The sequence below is a fragment of the Brienomyrus brachyistius genome, chromosome 8 (assembly GCF_023856365.1).
Source record: "Brienomyrus brachyistius isolate T26 chromosome 8, BBRACH_0.4, whole genome shotgun sequence".
In the NCBI taxonomy this organism is placed as follows: domain Eukaryota; kingdom Metazoa; phylum Chordata; class Actinopteri; order Osteoglossiformes; family Mormyridae; genus Brienomyrus; species Brienomyrus brachyistius.
In genome coordinates this window covers 13,729,674-13,747,089 of record NC_064540.1, presented here as the reverse complement: position 1 = coordinate 13,747,089, position 17,416 = coordinate 13,729,674, and the positions used below count along the sequence as shown (strand labels likewise).

At 44.9% G+C, this 17,416-nt stretch overlaps 2 protein-coding genes across 19 annotated transcripts in view; both read right to left on the bottom strand.

The window, feature by feature from the left end:
• Window positions 1-17,416, bottom strand: part of LOC125746995 (calcium/calmodulin-dependent protein kinase type 1-like) — a 54,773-nt gene that overhangs the window by 25,702 nt on the left and 11,655 nt on the right. The window lies entirely within an intron of this gene.
• Window positions 1,881-3,962, bottom strand: LOC125746993 (keratin-associated protein 10-2-like). 17 transcript variants are annotated; one of them, XM_049021617.1, is made up of 2 exons: window positions 2,752-3,962; window positions 1,881-2,703 (listed from the first exon to the last, which is right to left on the bottom strand). In XM_049021617.1, exons 1-2 carry the CDS (start codon window positions 3,944-3,946, stop codon window positions 2,495-2,497), a joined length of 1,404 nt encoding a protein of 467 aa, XP_048877574.1. In that variant the 5' UTR covers window positions 3,947-3,962; the 3' UTR covers window positions 1,881-2,494. The 17 variants fall into 17 exon arrangements, with proteins under 17 accessions (XP_048877574.1, XP_048877581.1, XP_048877586.1 ...); XM_049021624.1 differs by having other exon boundaries at window positions 1,881-2,799; window positions 2,992-3,962; XM_049021629.1 differs by having other exon boundaries at window positions 2,992-3,962.

Sequence of the window (17,416 nt, the reverse complement as noted above, 5' to 3'; positions counted from 1 at the left end):
TAGAAGCCCTAGTAGGAAGTTACCAAACAACGTCTACAGGAGAGCTACTCAAATGGCGGACTCTGCATCTGAACTGCACTGGAATCCAGACCTCGTGATCACCCCACCCCCCCACCGCCCCTTTGGAAAAATAATTGAGTACCCCTGGTCGAGAAAATTCAGGATCATTGTGTGTCCGGCTCATACGAATCTTTCCATCGAGGGGCCCCCGTCAGCCAGACCCACGTGGCGATCAGTCACTGGCCACTATTCAGAAAGCACACCTTGCATCCTCCCACTGCACTGAACCGTGCCCATCTCCATCCGGCGCCCACAAAAGATGCCGTGAATCACGGCCCACAGGGACGCTCACATCCGCACTGGCCACGGCCTCGCCTGCAATCCCTTTCGTGACAGGAGAGACTCCCCCGTGTGAAGCCCGGAACAATTAGAGAGCGTCATGTTTTTCCTCTCCTCTCAGCCTGGGTGCCGGTGAGAAAGACTGCAAAGGCAGAGGAACATTTCATTTTACGTGGTTTTTACTTCACCTCCTTGCTAAGTTTTTATCGTCACAGGTGATGGCTGTTTCAGTTGCTGGACGGCATTTACCGTCACTTAGCCCCCGTCGCTAATGGCAACCCCTGGTGACCAGAGAGCCTTGTCCTCCCTCTGATTTTTATCGACTCTATCGTGCATCAAAAAACAATCCAAATAATATTACATGGGGAAAAACACACACTAATGAATACAGAATTTAGGCAGAGGTAAAGGCTGTATGTTAAGGCAGAGGTTCTCCACACAGATCAATCAGCACTGGATTTATTAAGGGGGGGGGGAAGGTGGGTTTAGATGGAGCGGTTTAAGTGACCCAGCCAAAATGCCCATCCTCCTCTACAGCTTTATCTGCCACTGTTATGCATATACCTTCCATTTATGTCTTAACTCAAAAGTCGGTTGTTTCTAATAATAAAAAAATCCTTTCAAATCTCCTGGAGATTCATGCTTGATCCCCTTGCACGACCACAGGATGTCGGATGGGAGCCACACACCTCCGCCTTTCATCTTTGGCTTCGGCACTGAGCCGGTATCTTCATAAGCAAAATGATCCGTGAACTGCAGTGCTCGACTTGAACTGCACACGCTACGGAGCAGATCTGCTGATTGGCAGTAGGTATGCATGTGAAATTACTACCTGTCTTGGTAAAGATAAGCAGGACTTAGTCACCAAGCAGATGGGTATATTTAGTAAGCCACAGCCAGATACATAACAAGGAAAATGCTTTCTGGCGAAGCCCATGATCATGTAACTCCACAGTAGTTGAAATAAACGTGCCATAGGAGAGCTAACATCTGTCTTTTATAATATTCAGTTTGCTATTAAAGTTCATCATTATTTTTACCCTATGCTTCCTCTCTAACCCCTGGAAAACCCTCCTCTCCCGGCTCACCTCCACTTTGGTGTTATCATTTCACCCTAAGCAATAAGAGACCACGTTGACATTTTGCAGCTCTGTAGAGACTCCTATCCAGCTGATTCACCGAAGTTGATCACAAGAAAGATTTTAACATATCTGAATATCTGACAGCTGTTACCCGTTTCACACATGTTTGAGCATGCACTGGTGGGTGGGGGAGGGGCTTGATTGTTCTCTGATCTTCCTGAGATTTCCAGTGCGTGAAGTTATGCAAGGCCAGACATGAACGAGTACTAACTGTATTTTGTATTGACATTGCAAGTCTTCCGTTCTCCCCACTGCCCACGACTCCAACTTGTCGCCGTGATGCAGAGACTTCCACACCTTCAATCACACCCTCCTACCCTCAGTTCTGATCAGATCAAACTTTGATCATTGGGCTAAGAGGGCACTCACAATTCCAGCAAAATGGTAATTTACTGAAATTGAAACAAAATAGATTGACATTTGAAGATCCAAAGACTATCTGATCTAAAAAGAGTCCCTTGAAATTCACCATCTTCCCCTCCCTTTAAAAAGGTAAGTATGTAAAATCTTAACTCCAAAGCACTACAGTATTAACAACTTAGTATTAACAAGAAATCCTGAAGTCTACCCCAGCAAGCACAAGGCATAAGGCAGAGGGCAGAGGGTGCCCCGTACGGCATGCCAGTCCATATGTGACCTACAAATCTTACTGGCCTATTCAGCTTTCCTCAAGCATACATCTGAGTTTTGGACAAACTTTGAAACAGGGCACACTGCCATGGTCATTTATGCTGCCTAACCTGCTAACCATCTAAAAATATCATCAAGCCCTGGCTTTTCATCAGAGATGCATGTACAAACCACCCAGTCACCAAAAAGTGTATGGAAACTACCGTCTCTCCAAAAACAGCCCATATTTCAGTTGCCCTTTGGCTAAATAGTAGGGACAGGCAATTTCATTTTCTATCCAACACCGAATAATATCAATGTTTATGATGGTCAGGGTGAAATGTGTTTTTGTGTGTGTGGGAGGGGGTCATATTAGCCTAATTTGCAATTGCCACATGAGACTTTTATGTGAATGCATATAGAACCCCAACTAAAAAGCCCAGAGTCCATATAGCGAGTTTATAACGGCCATTGTAGTGCCATTTAATGCTGACTGCATAAGTCACTTTACAGAGACATGAACGTGTGTTAGGACTGCTGAAGGAATTCCAACAAACAGGAGAACCTAAACATGTGCTAGGACTGCTGAAGGAATTCCAACAAACAGGAGAACCTGAACATGTCTTAGGACTGCTGAAGGAATTCCAACAAACAGGAGAACCTAAACATGTGCTAGGACTGCTGAAGGAATTCCAACAAACAGGAGAACCTGAACATGTCTTAGGACTGCTGAAGGAATTCCAACAAACAGGAGAACATGAACATGTGTTAGGACTGCTGAAGGAATTCCAACAAATAGGAGAACATGAACATGTCTTAGGACTTCTGAAGGAATTCCAACAAACAGGAGAACCTGAACATGTCTTAGGACTTCTGAAGGAATTCCAACAAACAGGAGAACCTAAACATGTGCTAGGACTGCTGAAGGAATTCCAACAAACAGGAGAACCTAAACATGTGCTAGGACTGCTGAAGGAATTCCAACAAACAGGAGAACCTAAACATGTGCTAGGACTGCTGAAGGAATTCCAACAAATAGGAGAACATGAACATGTCTTAGGACTGCTGAAGGAATTCCAACAAACAGGAGAACATGAACATGTCTTAGGACTGCTGAAGGAATTCCAACAAATAGGAGAACATGAACATGTGTTAGGACTGCTGAAGGAATTCCAACAAACAGGAGAACCTGAACATGTCTTAGGACTGCTGAAGGAATTCCAACAAACAGGAGAACCTAAACATGTGCTAGGACTGCTGAAGGAATTCCAACAAACAGGAGAACCTGAACATGTCTTAGGACTGCTGAAGGAATTCCAACAAACAGGAGAACCTAAACATGTGCTAGGACTGCTGAAGGAATTCCAACAAATAGGAGAACATGAACATGTCTTAGGACTGCTGAAGGAATTCCAACAAACAGGAGAACATGAACATGTCTTAGGACTGCTGAAGGAATTCCAACAAATAGGAGAACATGAACATGTGTTAGGACTGCTGAAGGAATTCCAACAAATAGGAGAACATGAACATGTCTTAGGACTTCTGAAGGAATTCCAACAAACAGGAGAACCTGAACATGTCTTAGGACTTCTGAAGGAATTCCAACAAACAGGAGAACCTGAACATGTCTTAGGACTTCTGAAGGAATTCCAACAAACAGGAGAACATGAACATGTCTTAGGACTTCTGAAGGAATTCCAACAAACAGGAAAACGCACCAGCTCCTCACAAACAAACGGGACTCCACACCCAGAGGCGTGATGTGACAAAGCCTCGCACTCAGCCAGCATGCAGTTATTATTATTACTTTCTTTTTTCATGTCGAACTTCACAGTAACTTGCTCCCCCCCCATCAAGACATGACACGCACTTATGTGAATTAGCGTCACTGTTTCTCATAGTGTGTGACTGTGGGGGGGGGGGGGGGGACCTGTATTTTGTTTGGTTACTTAAGCTTAAGGTTAGCGCTGGGTAGGGGTTAAGGTCTTCATGTAGTAATTGGAGTTTTCCCTGTAGAAATGAATGCGGAGTCCCCACAAAGATATAATTACAAACCCATGTGTGTGTCTGTGTGCGTGTGCGTGCCCTGAGACAAACTGGCCTCTTGTTCAAAGTGCCCCCTGTATTCTGCTCTGTTCTTCACTGGCTCTAAAAAGTTAACTGATAACAATAACATGAAGGTTTCACTGCGCTGAAATGAGCCCACTGTGAAATGAGCCCACTGTGAAATGAGATCACTGTGAAAGAGCAACAGTCCTGCAGTTGAACAAGTAAAATAAAAAAAAGAAAATTAGGTAATTTATGTGTTCATTGGTCACACCACATAGATTATCGTGCTATTAAGTTTATAGCATATATAAATGTCATCTTTCAGATATTATCAAGTAATCTGCTGATGGCAATAATTTGTCGTCTCTGAGGTACTGCAATATGGGACACCACCAGAGAAAGCAGAACAGCTTCAGTTTTTGCATTATTAACCCTTATTCATATAAAAGCAAAATACACCAAAGAGGAAATTCAGTTGTCAAAATAAAAATAGGGCTGAATGATTTGGGCAAAATATCTAATCGTGATTTTTCAGACAGATATTGCAATTGCAATTTGATTTGCAATGTTCTTTACAGGTCTCGCTTCAGTTTGACGTTCAGTGTGTAACAGTGATAAAACACATGAGATACCATCAAAATAGTAACTGGCGCGAGGATGAGAACTTAATGATATGAATTGTTTCTAACATGTATTTATTACTTTTTTAAATTAGTAGACATACAACAGTTACCACAACAGCTGGGACTGTGGTAAGTTAAATGAGGTAATAATAGTAAAAAAACTAACAATTTGGAACCTGTAGCTAACACTGCTTGGACCCCAACAATACAACTGTACAATAATAATAATACAATCTGTAAACAATCTCTAACCATGTAATAGGTAGATGATTCACTTTTAGTTCAATATTTTCTGTGCCTTGAGTTTTCTTTGGGTTTCACGTCTTTGTTGTTTGTCGGCGTGACACAAGGAGGATGACATGAATTTGTAAAACGATTCTCACGACAGGGTTAAACCCTGGGTTAGACGTGCTGTATGATGCATATCCTAAATCGCAGCCTTTGCCACTTGCTAATCACGCTCTTTCAAATCATGGTTTGAATTCGGTAAATTGTTCAGTCTCACTTTGGCATATGGATGCCTAGTGCACAAATTTCTTCCTGGTCTTCCAGCACACAGAGAAGAAGTTTGGACCTTAAATTTACAGAAATGCTTCCAGCTCGACTGCGGGTATTTTTGTCAGAGCAGAATGTTATTGTCAGATGGAATGCATGGCTGTCTCAGAGCACGGAAAAGTCACACCGGTGACACTCCCTTTCTTCAGTTGACTCTCCCTTGATTCACATTACTAATGTCGAAATCAGTCTTTTCTTCGTCTGCCCCAAAAGCCTGATCTTATGACAGGTCCCCAAACTCCATTTCTGGCTTTTGTCCCTTTGCCTCCACCCCCATGAAACGAAACAGCTGTTATTTCTTTTTGGTGTTTTCCCTGAACACCCAGTCTCACGTGGACCTATTTGCCGCTGACTGAGTGGGTCACCAGGCTAGTGCATCCTCACTGGCTTCTGCAGTCTTCGGTACTGGGATGCCGCTGTCACAATTCTCCATTACGAGAAGAAGCACCTGATGCAGTCTGCAGGCCATGTCGAAATTCAGGTTGTGAAAGTGGGTTAGGAGTCCGCTAATGGTGGTGTCGCAGTGCTGCTTTCCTCACCCCTCTGGCAATCTGCCATTTTTGGGAAGCCGGACAGCTCTGTCTCTCATTCTGCTGGGAGATCCGATTTCCTTATAGGTTTGTAAGACTTGCTTCATTGGGGTGGCAGGAAGACACAAGTTCTGTACCTATATGTAGAAATTCCATAACTACGCATAGAACTTCCATAACTACACGTAGCTATAAAGACACACAGACATTAGTTGACAAAGGCTTTTACAAAAAAAAAAAAAATAGGGGTGAAAGGCAAGTGTCCTCAGTTTCGGTACAGGGAACACACAGCGACACAAAGCCACTGTAAAGCCTGTGGGAATGTAAGGTCTGGCCTCTCGGGTTTGAGAGAGACACAACAGTTTTATATTATTAATAAACGGCTTCATGTTTTCATCCTGCTTCAGGAAATTTGCATCCTCCATCTTATGATATTCAAAAATATTTGCAAAAAGGGAGGGGGGGGGGCATTTTTTCATGCTGCAATTCAAAAACCTTGACAAATACATAAGTTCAAAACACTTCTATGACTGAGAAGGCAACGGGGTTAAACATCCAAACAAAAAGCTAAACAAAAGTCAGACTCTAGCCATCGTGTTTAGAAGCCTGACGGCCCAATATGGTAAATTACTGGAAAAGCAGAACTAGTATCATGAAAACAACATGAGAATGCAGGGTGATAACCTCAAGACTTCAGAACTTTACCTTATAAATTTATTTATAGAGCTGCATGAAAAACAGCATAGGTGATCTCTACTGAGGCCAGAATCCCTGTTACCCACTAAGATCGGTGATAAATTATTCCATGACTCTTGCCCTTCCGAAATGAGACAAAGCCAGAATACGTTTGCTATTACGTAAGTGTGCCATTTACTCTAGCTGCCGTTTCCCCCCATCCCCAGTAGACCTGGCCTTGAGTAAAATGGAAAGCCAGGACAGACTTTCTGCTGGAACACGTCTCGCTCCCCGCCTCTTTCTCCCACTTTATGGCACTGCAATCTCCTGTTTTCCAAAATACGCATACGCTCTCTCACTACCCACCACCTGACTCCTTACAGCCACACCCAAAGGGACTTCAACTCCTAATTAAAGCCCTCTCCTGCGAGACTGGCCACTCTTTATTTCTGAGAAACTGCCAGCGTACCTAATTGCAGAAAAGGGTCAAAAAAACAGATAATCCACTCTTCCTCTCAGTCAGAGGGTCCAGGGATTGCACGGATGGAAAAGGAAATGTCTCTGGGCTGCGTGCACAGGCCCCCCGTCCGTATCATCAACATGACCTTCCTGAGACGGCCAGTTTGTGTCAAGCTGCTCCGCCTACATCCAGCAAAACAGAAGCTCTCTTCTAAGCCCCTAAAGACCGTTCGCCCTCACAACAAAAAAAAGCTCAAAACCAGAGTGAGTTCAGACCAGTTCACTTGAATGTCAATGCAGTGAGGGAATGGAAGAGAAAAGTTGGGCCTTTACACTCCTCTTCCCCCTCAGGGAGGGACACAGAGCAGTGGTTTTCCCATGGAGGGACTGAACATTTATGCAGTGTAGCAAGGGCAGAAGAAAAAAATCTAATCGAGTCATGGGGATCTACCTTCACCGTCCAGCACGAGTGTCGCACAAGCAGCATGTGTGAATGGATGCCAGAGCACATGTGTGAGCCATCGACCAGCATCCTCCTGGCGCAGAAGGCCTGCTCAGAATACTGCGATTCTGAGGAAGAACATTGCAGCCGCATTAGGCCTCTTGATTTCTCAACTGGAAAAAAGTGCATTTTTGGTAAGTTTTCAAACGCCAAATCCACAGGATGCACTTTGAGTCATGGGAATCTCCCAGGGATGGCAGGTAAAGTTCAAAACATGGAAGCAATTTATGTCCTACACTAGTCTGCCATGTGTAACTTAACTTAATTAAGAATACTATTCACTTTTTCAGCTCACTGAGAAAGCTTCCAGGGCGGCATGGTGCTGCAGTGGTTAGCACTGTTGCCTCACACCTCTGGGACCCGGGATCGAGTCTCCGCCTGGGTCACACGTGTGTGGAGTTTGTATGTTCTCCCCATGTCGTCGGGGGGTTTCCTCCGGGTACTCCGGTTTCCCCCCACAGTCCAAAAACATGCTGAGGCTAATTGGAGTTGCTAAATTGCCCGTAGGAATGCATGTGAGAGTGAATGGTGTGTGAGTGTGCCCTGCGATGGGCTGGCCCCCCATCCTGGGTTGTTCCCTGCCTCGTGCCCATTGCTTCCGGGATGGGCTCCGGACCCCCCGCGACCCAGTAGGATAAGCAGTTTGGAAAATGGACGGATGGATGGAGAAAGATACCTAGTTTTAGAAAGCAGGGAACCTTTTTCCCCGATCAGCCTTGCACCAGGCACTGCATTTGTAAACCGCAAACCACCTTATTTTTAAACCATAGTAGGTCATTAGTTTTACACCAACACAAGGCCTTGCTCATTGCAGATTGCTCTGAAGGGCTGGTTGGTGCTGCATGAAGGGTAGCAAGGCTTGTACACATAGACACACAATATGTATACTGGTACATTCCTGGAAGCCCTGCTGAGGAAAGCCCTTGAGGACGGAGCAGTAACCAAAACAGAGGATGCTGCTTTTGAGGCTGAGTAGACAGTTCTGGAACATCTCAGTCCTGACACACACGGTGCCTGTTCCAGCTCCACTGAGGAAACTCTCACAGCTAACTTCAAACAGGCAGACAGACAGAATACTCTACAGCAGTCCATAAGGCCACAGATACTCAAAAACCATAAGGACAGTCGATCCTAACTTGGCTTTCTCAGTCATGGCACAGCCCCAAGCCAATCTGTACACACCTGAGGGATTATCAAGAAAAATATATATTAATTAAAAAATATCCAGCTGTCATTTTTAATAAAAATCATTTATTAGCCACATTCAAGTAGCATGACTGATCGCTAGCAGTTCTGTTTATCATTCAACTTGCGTGTATTACTGAAAAAGACAGCAGACTGACTATTTCATCATTACCATTACTCACTAGTCGTGTCACTTAGACAGATCGTTTTCCAGACTTAAAAACAAATCCAGAAATCCATACTTAGCAGCCACTGAAGATTCAGTTTGTAAACTCTAAACCCACAACTGACACCAGAAGGGAAAAACCTTCAAATATGAAACAGCTTTCCATTTTGACACTGGCATAATGAATTCAGCATAAGCCGCAGTGAGGGAACTGTACACATACGCTAAACCTGCTGGGCAAACCTGCTGGGCAAACGTGAGATTTTAGCATTTATTTCGTCACAGCTGTGGCTACAGGTGACTGGTTCGGACACACAGGAAGGGAGACTGAACTTGGTGCTTCAGGTTAAGCTGAAACAAGGCAGAGAGGAAGTAGCAGCACTGGATGTTAACATCCGGGGGGGGGGCGAAAGTCAGCACTGACGGCCATGGTGGGGGAGCGATGAGCCCACAGTAACCCTGACTGGCCTGTCTTCACACTTTCTATTAAGCTGACAGGGTGGAGGGAGAGTAGGAGACATGCCAGGATAGACTGATGACTTCTTCACCCCCCTTATCCACAGATACACCCCTGGCCCTCTGGAGTCTGAGACTTCCTGGACACTTTTGAGGGAGTGTGACGTGCCTTGACATTTTTAAATATTTCACCTACCTAAAAAACATTTGTCCCAAAGCGCTGAATATGCTTTTATTCGATGCTATGAATATTGATGAGACAGGTGTCAACACACCTGTATTGGTTTGCATACTGTCAAAGGAATGTCATTGTTACTGCCCCCCACACATAAGAAATTTACAAATGAGAGGAGGCCATTCGGCCCATCAAGCTCGCTTGGGGATGACAGTTTGGAATGTCAGGTTGAAATGTAAGAAAAGAAGAGACAATAAAGGCCTTTTTTTACAGTTTATAACATGCAATGGATTAAGTGTCGATTAATAAAAAGTGCAATCATATTATATTGTACATGTGAAATGACTGCATCTTTCTCAAAGAACCAAAAGTATGGTACCCGGTGAAAAGCGCCAAAAGTCTCGCGTATAGAGTGTCTGACTGTCTGACTGCCTGACTGACCTGACTGATTTGACTGCCTGACTGTCTGACTGACCCAACTGTCTGACTGCCTGACTGACCTTATAAATGAAGCTTGGGCTGCATTTCAGGCCTGTACAGGACTCTAACTCTGAGATTTAAAGGAACATTGATCAACCTTCCACAAGAATGAAGAAGCAGGTCCTATTGTATAAATCTTCAGAATTTTTTTATGGGAAGTATTGTGGGTTTAATTTATCAGGAAGAACAACCAAGGCGATAACTTCTGGAAAAGTCATATACAAAGGAAGCCATTTGGTTACATTGTTGAGTTGTAAGGCAATTCATATCAATTTTATCATAATTTCAACGCAATAATTATGAAAAAACTTTTGGTGATACATATTTCATTAGCTTATTCATCATTTATTTATGTATTTATTTTATAAGGTTACTGCCCGGCCAAAAAAAGTCGCCATTTGAATTTATATCAGCAAATACTTAAGAGCCAATGACTGGATCATTATTACAGCTCAGCCACATTATGCAGCAGTAAAGTGAAATCAGCTGAGGACCTGAATCTACTGACTGGCCAGGTTACACCTCCATCCATCAGCAATGAATGTTTGTATTCCCTGTTGGCATGGGCACATTCCAGCACAAGAATGCCAAGATTCATCGATCCATCTTATCCCGGAAGCAATGGGCATGAGGCATGGAACAACCCAGGATGGGGGGCCAGCCCATCGCAGGGCACACTCACACACCATTGACACACACTTGCACTCCTACGGGCAATTCAGGAAGTCTAATTAACCTCAGCATGCCTTTGGAATGTGGGGGGAAACCAGAGAACCCGTAGGAAACCCCACGACGACATGGGGAGAACATGCAAACTCCACACACATGTGACCCAGGCGGAGACTCGGGGTCCCAGAGGTGTGAGGCAACAGTGCTAACCACTGCACCACCATGCCACCCCTGCCAAGATTCATTGGGTTTGAATTGTCATAGAGTGGTTCTGGAAGCATGAGGAATCATTTTCACGTGGGACTTGGTCACCACAGAGTTGTGACCTTAACCTCACTGAAGGTCTTTGGGATGTGCTGAAGGAGGCTTTATGGGGTGGTTCAACTCACTTGTCAGTACAGGATCTCGATGAGAAATTAATGCAAATCTAGGATTAAAATAAAGGGTGAGATGTTGCATAAGCTTGTGGAAACAATGCAGTGACAAATGGGCGCCATAATCAAAGCTAAAGGCGGTGTATTATGGACAGGCAGTGTATTATTATTTATTATACTTAAAAATTTGCAAGTGACCACTGAACAGCAGAGAGTCTGGTCCCTCCCCTGAAACATCTGCCCGTCAAAACCGAGTTATTGCTCAAAGGGAAGCAAATAATATGCGAGTTAGTTTGGTCCTGAATGGCAGGGTTGATGCGGCCTGCTGGATGTGGGAAGCGGAAGCTGAATAAATGATGAGGAGAGATGCCCCCCAAGGGGGACAGCCGCTCACAAAGCACCCCCCCCCCATGCACATAACCCCCTCCATAAAAATTGGGCTTCAGGAGCCGGACCTTGGAAGTCGTCCTTGGTCAGTAAGGGTAAGACATCCCTACGCTCTGCACACAGCACAGCATCTGATACATCACTGAGGAGCAAGGCCAGGCAGGAACCCTGCTAAAAATAACAGGCCACACCAAGTCCTTAACAGTGTGACTTTACATCCTGTGGAGAAGCCCATTTACACCTGAAACTGTCTCAAACATCTCTGGCAATTAATACTGGTAATTTATTCCTGTGCAATTTTCTAAATGGCATTTATAAGACACTGGGATTGAAAGAAGGTGTGCCTGTGATCAGAAGGTCGGCGGTTCAAATCCCACGGTCAGCAGAGTGATTTCCCTGTTGGCACCTTTGAGCAAGACCCTGAACCCCAATTGCTCTAGGGACTGGCTGACCTGCTTATTCAAATGCATGACACTTTGGATAAAAATGTTAAAGAAGTAAATAGAAAAATGGAAATGGACTTTATCTGGGAAAAGGAACAGCGACAAGTTTGGGCAAAAACAACATGGTGTCGAGAAACCCACTTTTTGCAAAGGTGAAGTGAAAGAATGATTCCACCCACCCCTGAGAAACTCCGCCCCCACTCTCAGTATATGCTTATATTTATTAAAAATCATGTAGCTTTGAGGCTTGTTGCCATTTAATCATAATTAATAAAGTTAAAATTAAACAGACCACATTAGGGTGCATTCACATGGCTTGATTCACAGGGCCCTCCCTGGGACTTGAACCTGCAACCATTGGCTTAGGAGTCTACACTGCCTGACTGACCTTATATACTTCAGCTATATGTCTGTATAGCATGGGGCTGTACAAGTTCTGGTTCCCTAACGCCCGGGGGGGGGGGGGGGGGGGGGTCGCTCTAGCCCTGCTCGCTCACAGTGGCCCACTCTCTGCAGGGCCTCCCACAAACCTTCTCACCCCCTGGAATGTGGTCATGCTCACAGGACCAGCTGCAGAGCGCGCTGCCTCTTGGAGATGCCCTATCCGACGCAAACTGCTGACTCCGTGTTAGAATGGCAACAACGACGAGAAAATGTTCAATATTACACGGACACATCTCGGGGAACATTTACCCAGCATCCAGATGTTCTTCACATTCAGATTGATAAAAATCTCATGTCTATATTACTGTGAAGATACATTACGTCTAACATTACATCCATGAGAGATGCCCCGTCTGGATGCCCCTCAGTGTTCAATATTGAGACCTGGGAACCCAATTTAATAGACAGCAAGCATGTTGACAATGCACAGCGATGGCACATGTTATGTGCTATGGACTGATCTCTGGCTGAAAGGCGTGTTTGCTGAGCTGAGCAGATATTGAACATCATGGAAGTTTCTGTTTCCTTCCCCTGCGCTCATCTGCTCACGGCAATCTCCGTGCCAAGCAGTAGCAGCAGACAGGGTCATCTATAATGTCCATTAATTTGAGATTCCCCCTCCCTCCAAGAAGCTGACTCCAGCTTCTATCACCAAGGCAGCCAACAGTTTCACTTCCAACATTCCTGCGAAGGCAAAAGAAAAGTCGTGCTTGTAACATATCACAGGCCTATCCTTCCTTTTGAACTCTGATATATGCTACGCATGAAGTCCAAGACGGTAACTCGTGCATAATTAGAGGCATCCCGCAGTGAAGGGACACCCGCCAGCTGTCATGCCAAGGGAGTCGGCAAGGAAAGAGGCTTCAGGCCGGCACCAGATTAGGTGGCCTATAGAGCATAAAGCCCCCGCAGAAACAAGGCTCATAGAGTGGCAGAGAAGCAGCCGAGAGCCACTAGCACCGCACTCAGATTAGACACCCCCATTTCAGAGGCATCACAAAGGTCAGCCTTTATTGTGCTGAATAAGGGGCTTCTTCACATTATTCATACCTTCATATTTGCCAGGGAGGCTTTTGTTTTTAAGACCGCAAACAGGACAAAGGGCATGAGGACTTTGAACTTGCATGCTTTAGTTTACCAAAACACCACTCTTGTTTCCACCACATGCACCCCCCACCATTTCACATCTTTTCCATTTCACAGAAATGCAGGCCAGCACATATATTCAATCTCCAACATGGATGCTTGTGTGATCTATTACTCCTAGAACTTAAGAACATAAGAAATTTACAAACGAGAGGAGGCCATTCGGCCCATCAAGCTCGTTTGGAGAGAACTTAACTAATAGCTCAGAGTTGTTAAAATCTTATCTAGTTCTGATTTAAAGGAACCCAGGGTTTTAACTTGTGCTACACTAGCAGGAAGAATATTCCATACTGTAACTTCCACTTATGGCCACGAGTTCTAGTATTTAATCTAATATTAAAATAGCCATTTGGCTGAACAGCATCCAGACCTGTTAGAATCTTATATGCCTGGATCATGTCCCCCCTCCTATTGATACAATGTTAAAAATGACTACAAAAACCGGCCATTTTACCAGTATACTAACAAAGCTGAAATGAAACTAAGTAGCTGCGGAGACTCCATCACTCCGATATACCACAGTGTCGAGTTACTTGTGTCTTCACTGGCTGCCTACCTTACTTTTTGATACCATAATACAGCAGACCAGAGGCAGAGCTATAGGTGATTTTCAGTTTCCTGCTTTAGTGAATATATAAAGGCACACGCAAGAAGGCGTACAAAACCAGAAAGGCAAAGGCATACCATTTCTGTGAAAAAAAGCCAATAATAGCAAAATAAACATTAAACAGACAGACAGATATCACACCAGGAGCAGGCCGCTGTTATAACCTAGAAAAAACATGAAGAATTAATGTTTTATTCAGTCAGTACTAAGATGGATAAAAATGTCAAACAGGCTAATAAAGGTTCTCCAAGTAGCTCCGAACAAAGACATAAGATAAGCAAGTATTGCTATAATGAATTTTCAGTTTATAACGGGGGCATCGTCACTCTGGTGCTTCTCGTTCTCATGCAGCTGTTTTATGCTTCTTTTATATTCCATTTTAACTGCAGCCAAATTCACAGCCATGGTGTGGTTAACGATCCTAATTATCTGCACAAATATCTACTTGTCTCTCAGCCAACACACACCAGAACTCCAAGCAGCAGCTTAGCATGGGCTACTTCCATGGAACTCGACTTGGGTATGATTCCCATAAACAAACTGAAAGGTACCTGAGGACCTTAACAGCGGCATTCTACGACAACGCTGTTCCAGTCGCTCGCTCAGGAAGTGTGATTAACATGCCGGAGTTTAAACGGTAGCGTGCCGTGCAAATATTTACTTTATTGACTCATTACATCCTTGGCAAACAGAAGCAGTCGAGGGCTGTGAAATGTGTCCTCATTAGCGCCACGTTTGTCAGCCCTGACATGTGAAACGTGGCCCCTTCTGCCCGCGTTATCCGTGCATGTGTGTTTACGGATATCCTGTTAAGCTTGGTGCTACTAATTCCTAAACTCGGAACACTAAGCGGAGAGCGGGGGGTTGGGGGGGGGGGACTGGCAAGGTTTTATTATTTATCTCAATGGACTGGACCTCACACAGCTCCCAAAAGAGGCTACTTATCTCACGTTACATTACAGAACGTGATGCACCCTGCCCCAGACAAAAGTGACACACATGACAAGTCTAGTGAGAGGTGTAGCACTATGTTCAATATTCAGTGACATGACCCGCCGTCACCACTGAAGACTGTAGAACAAAAAATAAGAGTTGCGAAAAACACCAAGGCTTGACCATTTTGTCGGTTTGAGGTTTCCTGTTCCGTGAGGGCCTGTTTGAAGATAGTAGGCGGGCATTTACTAGGCTAGGCACAGCCCACTGGCACAAGCATTACCTTAACATCCTCTTTCTATGTCTATTTCTATATCCCATTTGATCAATACGGCACCAGACGACAGAAGCCTTGTGTGATTCTGTAAACTGAGAGAGAATAGCAGCCAGCAGCCAGCAGGGCACAGCTGCAGGAGAGGCTCGCTGTAAGACAGGAAGGCTGAGGTAGATATATAAAAGGGTACATGACACAGGGAGAAAGTGGGGGCGCTCTCTGCCATGGCAACTTCCTCGCTGGTTAAGAGAAGGCAGAGTTTAAATACGCAACCTCCAGACGATCCCTGGAAATGCAGTGGACTCCAGTGTCGTACGAGCTTCTCCACATTCAGAAACCGGATTTATTAATATAGAAATAAAAACTTTGTTTCCATAGCAACCGATACAGTCCATAAGGAAAGAGTCTCCTCCAGTTGCCTAGACAACTAACCTGCTACAGACACACAGCTGAGCAACGTTCAAGCCGTTGATCTTTCCATAAACAAGCTCGGACGACTGAATCAAATGCAAATAAACAGAAGTGTCAATTACATATTCCGAGATAAGAGTGGTCTATGGAGTGAGATACGTAATGGAGCAATTTGATAATAAGAATAATACAACACATAGACTGTTACGATTGCAGTGAATGTCCCCTGAATGTCATCATTATAACTATTCTCTATAACTTACAGTTCACAACAACACTTGACAAAATGAATACTCAGCAGATACAAACACACACAGTGTTTATGAGGAAAAGGGACTGCTTACATGTAAACCATCAAAAAAATACAAATATTTCAGCAAAGATAAACCTTTAGGGACAAAATCTCTCAGCTTTTGTCCTGGATGTATGGTAGCGTCCGCTTTCCATACCATAATGTTACTAGGAGGGATTTCATTCAGATTTGTACAAATACATTTGCGCTGAAATAGCCTTTTCCGGAACTAGAAAAAAACAGTGCGCAAAGGGACTTCCACGTGCAGGAAAACATGGCTGTTCACTGTTGTAAGAGGTCCTTCAGGTAATGGCACATATGCTGAGGGTCTTTCCACAGAGAGATAAAAATCGGAGAACATCGCCACTCTGTTTTTCTTAGCCAGTGAAGGCCCAAAACAGAGGGAAACCCCCAGAGAGGTTCAGGAACTATACTAAGGGGCCCAATGCCTCTCTTGACAAGACCCTATATCCACAGAGCCAGAGAAGGACATTTTTGCTGGAGTGACAGAAAACAGACACAAAGAGACGGTGACAAGGAGGTAACTGCATCCAAAGGTGTGCTCAGGGGCAGGAAACCATAGAGCAAAGGCAGTCAGCGCCGTTAGCTGTGTTGGTGCTATTAGCTGTGTCAACGACGTTAGCTGTGTCAGCGGAGTTAGCTGTGTCGGCCCTGTTAGCTGTGTCAACGACGTTAGCTGTGTCGGCCCTATTTGCTCTGTCAACGACGTTAGCTGTGTTGGTGCCGTTAGCTGTGTCTGCGCTGTTAGCTGTGTCGGCGCCGTTAGCTGTGTCTGCGCTGTTAGCTGTGTCGGCACCGTTAGCTGTGTCTGCGCTGTTAGCCGTGTCAGCAACATTAGCTGTGTCGGCCCTGTTAGCCGTGTCGGCGCCGTTAGCTGTGTCTGCGCTGATAGCTGTGTCAGCAACGTTAGCTGTGTCTGCGCTGTTAGCTGTGTTGGGGCCGTTAGCCGTGTCCACTTGGCCAGCTGAGTATTGGGGTGACTCACTGACGAACTGAGCATGAAAACGAGAGTGAAACTGCAGGAACCGCAAACATTGGCACCCTGCCAGATTGGCCTTGTCCGTATTTAGCGTTGACATGTGTACAGGAACCACACGGGAAATCGTACCCGTTACCTCAGTGCCCTGTAAACCTAGACCTTGGCAAGGCGGCCGGCACTCGCGGCATATGGCAAATCGGAGCGTACCGGTGCGCCCCTCGCATTCTGCCAGCCCGTGTAGCTGCCACAAAACAGGCTTACGCTTTTCTTTATGTTTTTTCCTTCTATGGCAAAATTCCGTGCGCAGAAACAACATGAGCCGTCCCATCTAAGCTAGAGGAAGCCTTTCATGCAGATGCCCGCAGGATGCTATGATAACAGGGGCACACAAGGAAAACTAATTACGCCTGAATATCCTGTTGTGGGTGGTTCCCTGCCATACTTCTCATAACAGGACTGTTACATGTAAGCTATTTAGATGCCTATGG

Bases quoted from the DNA above. Each gene is read 5' to 3' on its own strand.
- LOC125746993 (XM_049021617.1), bottom strand. From the start codon at position 3,946: ATGGGGGGGGAGCAAGTTACTGTGAAGTTCGACATGAAAAAAGAAAGT. The intron at 2,704-2,751 runs GTTCTCCTGTTT...AGACATGTTCAG, and splicing joins CAGTCCTAGCACATGTTTAG to GTTCTCCTGTTTGTTGGAAT.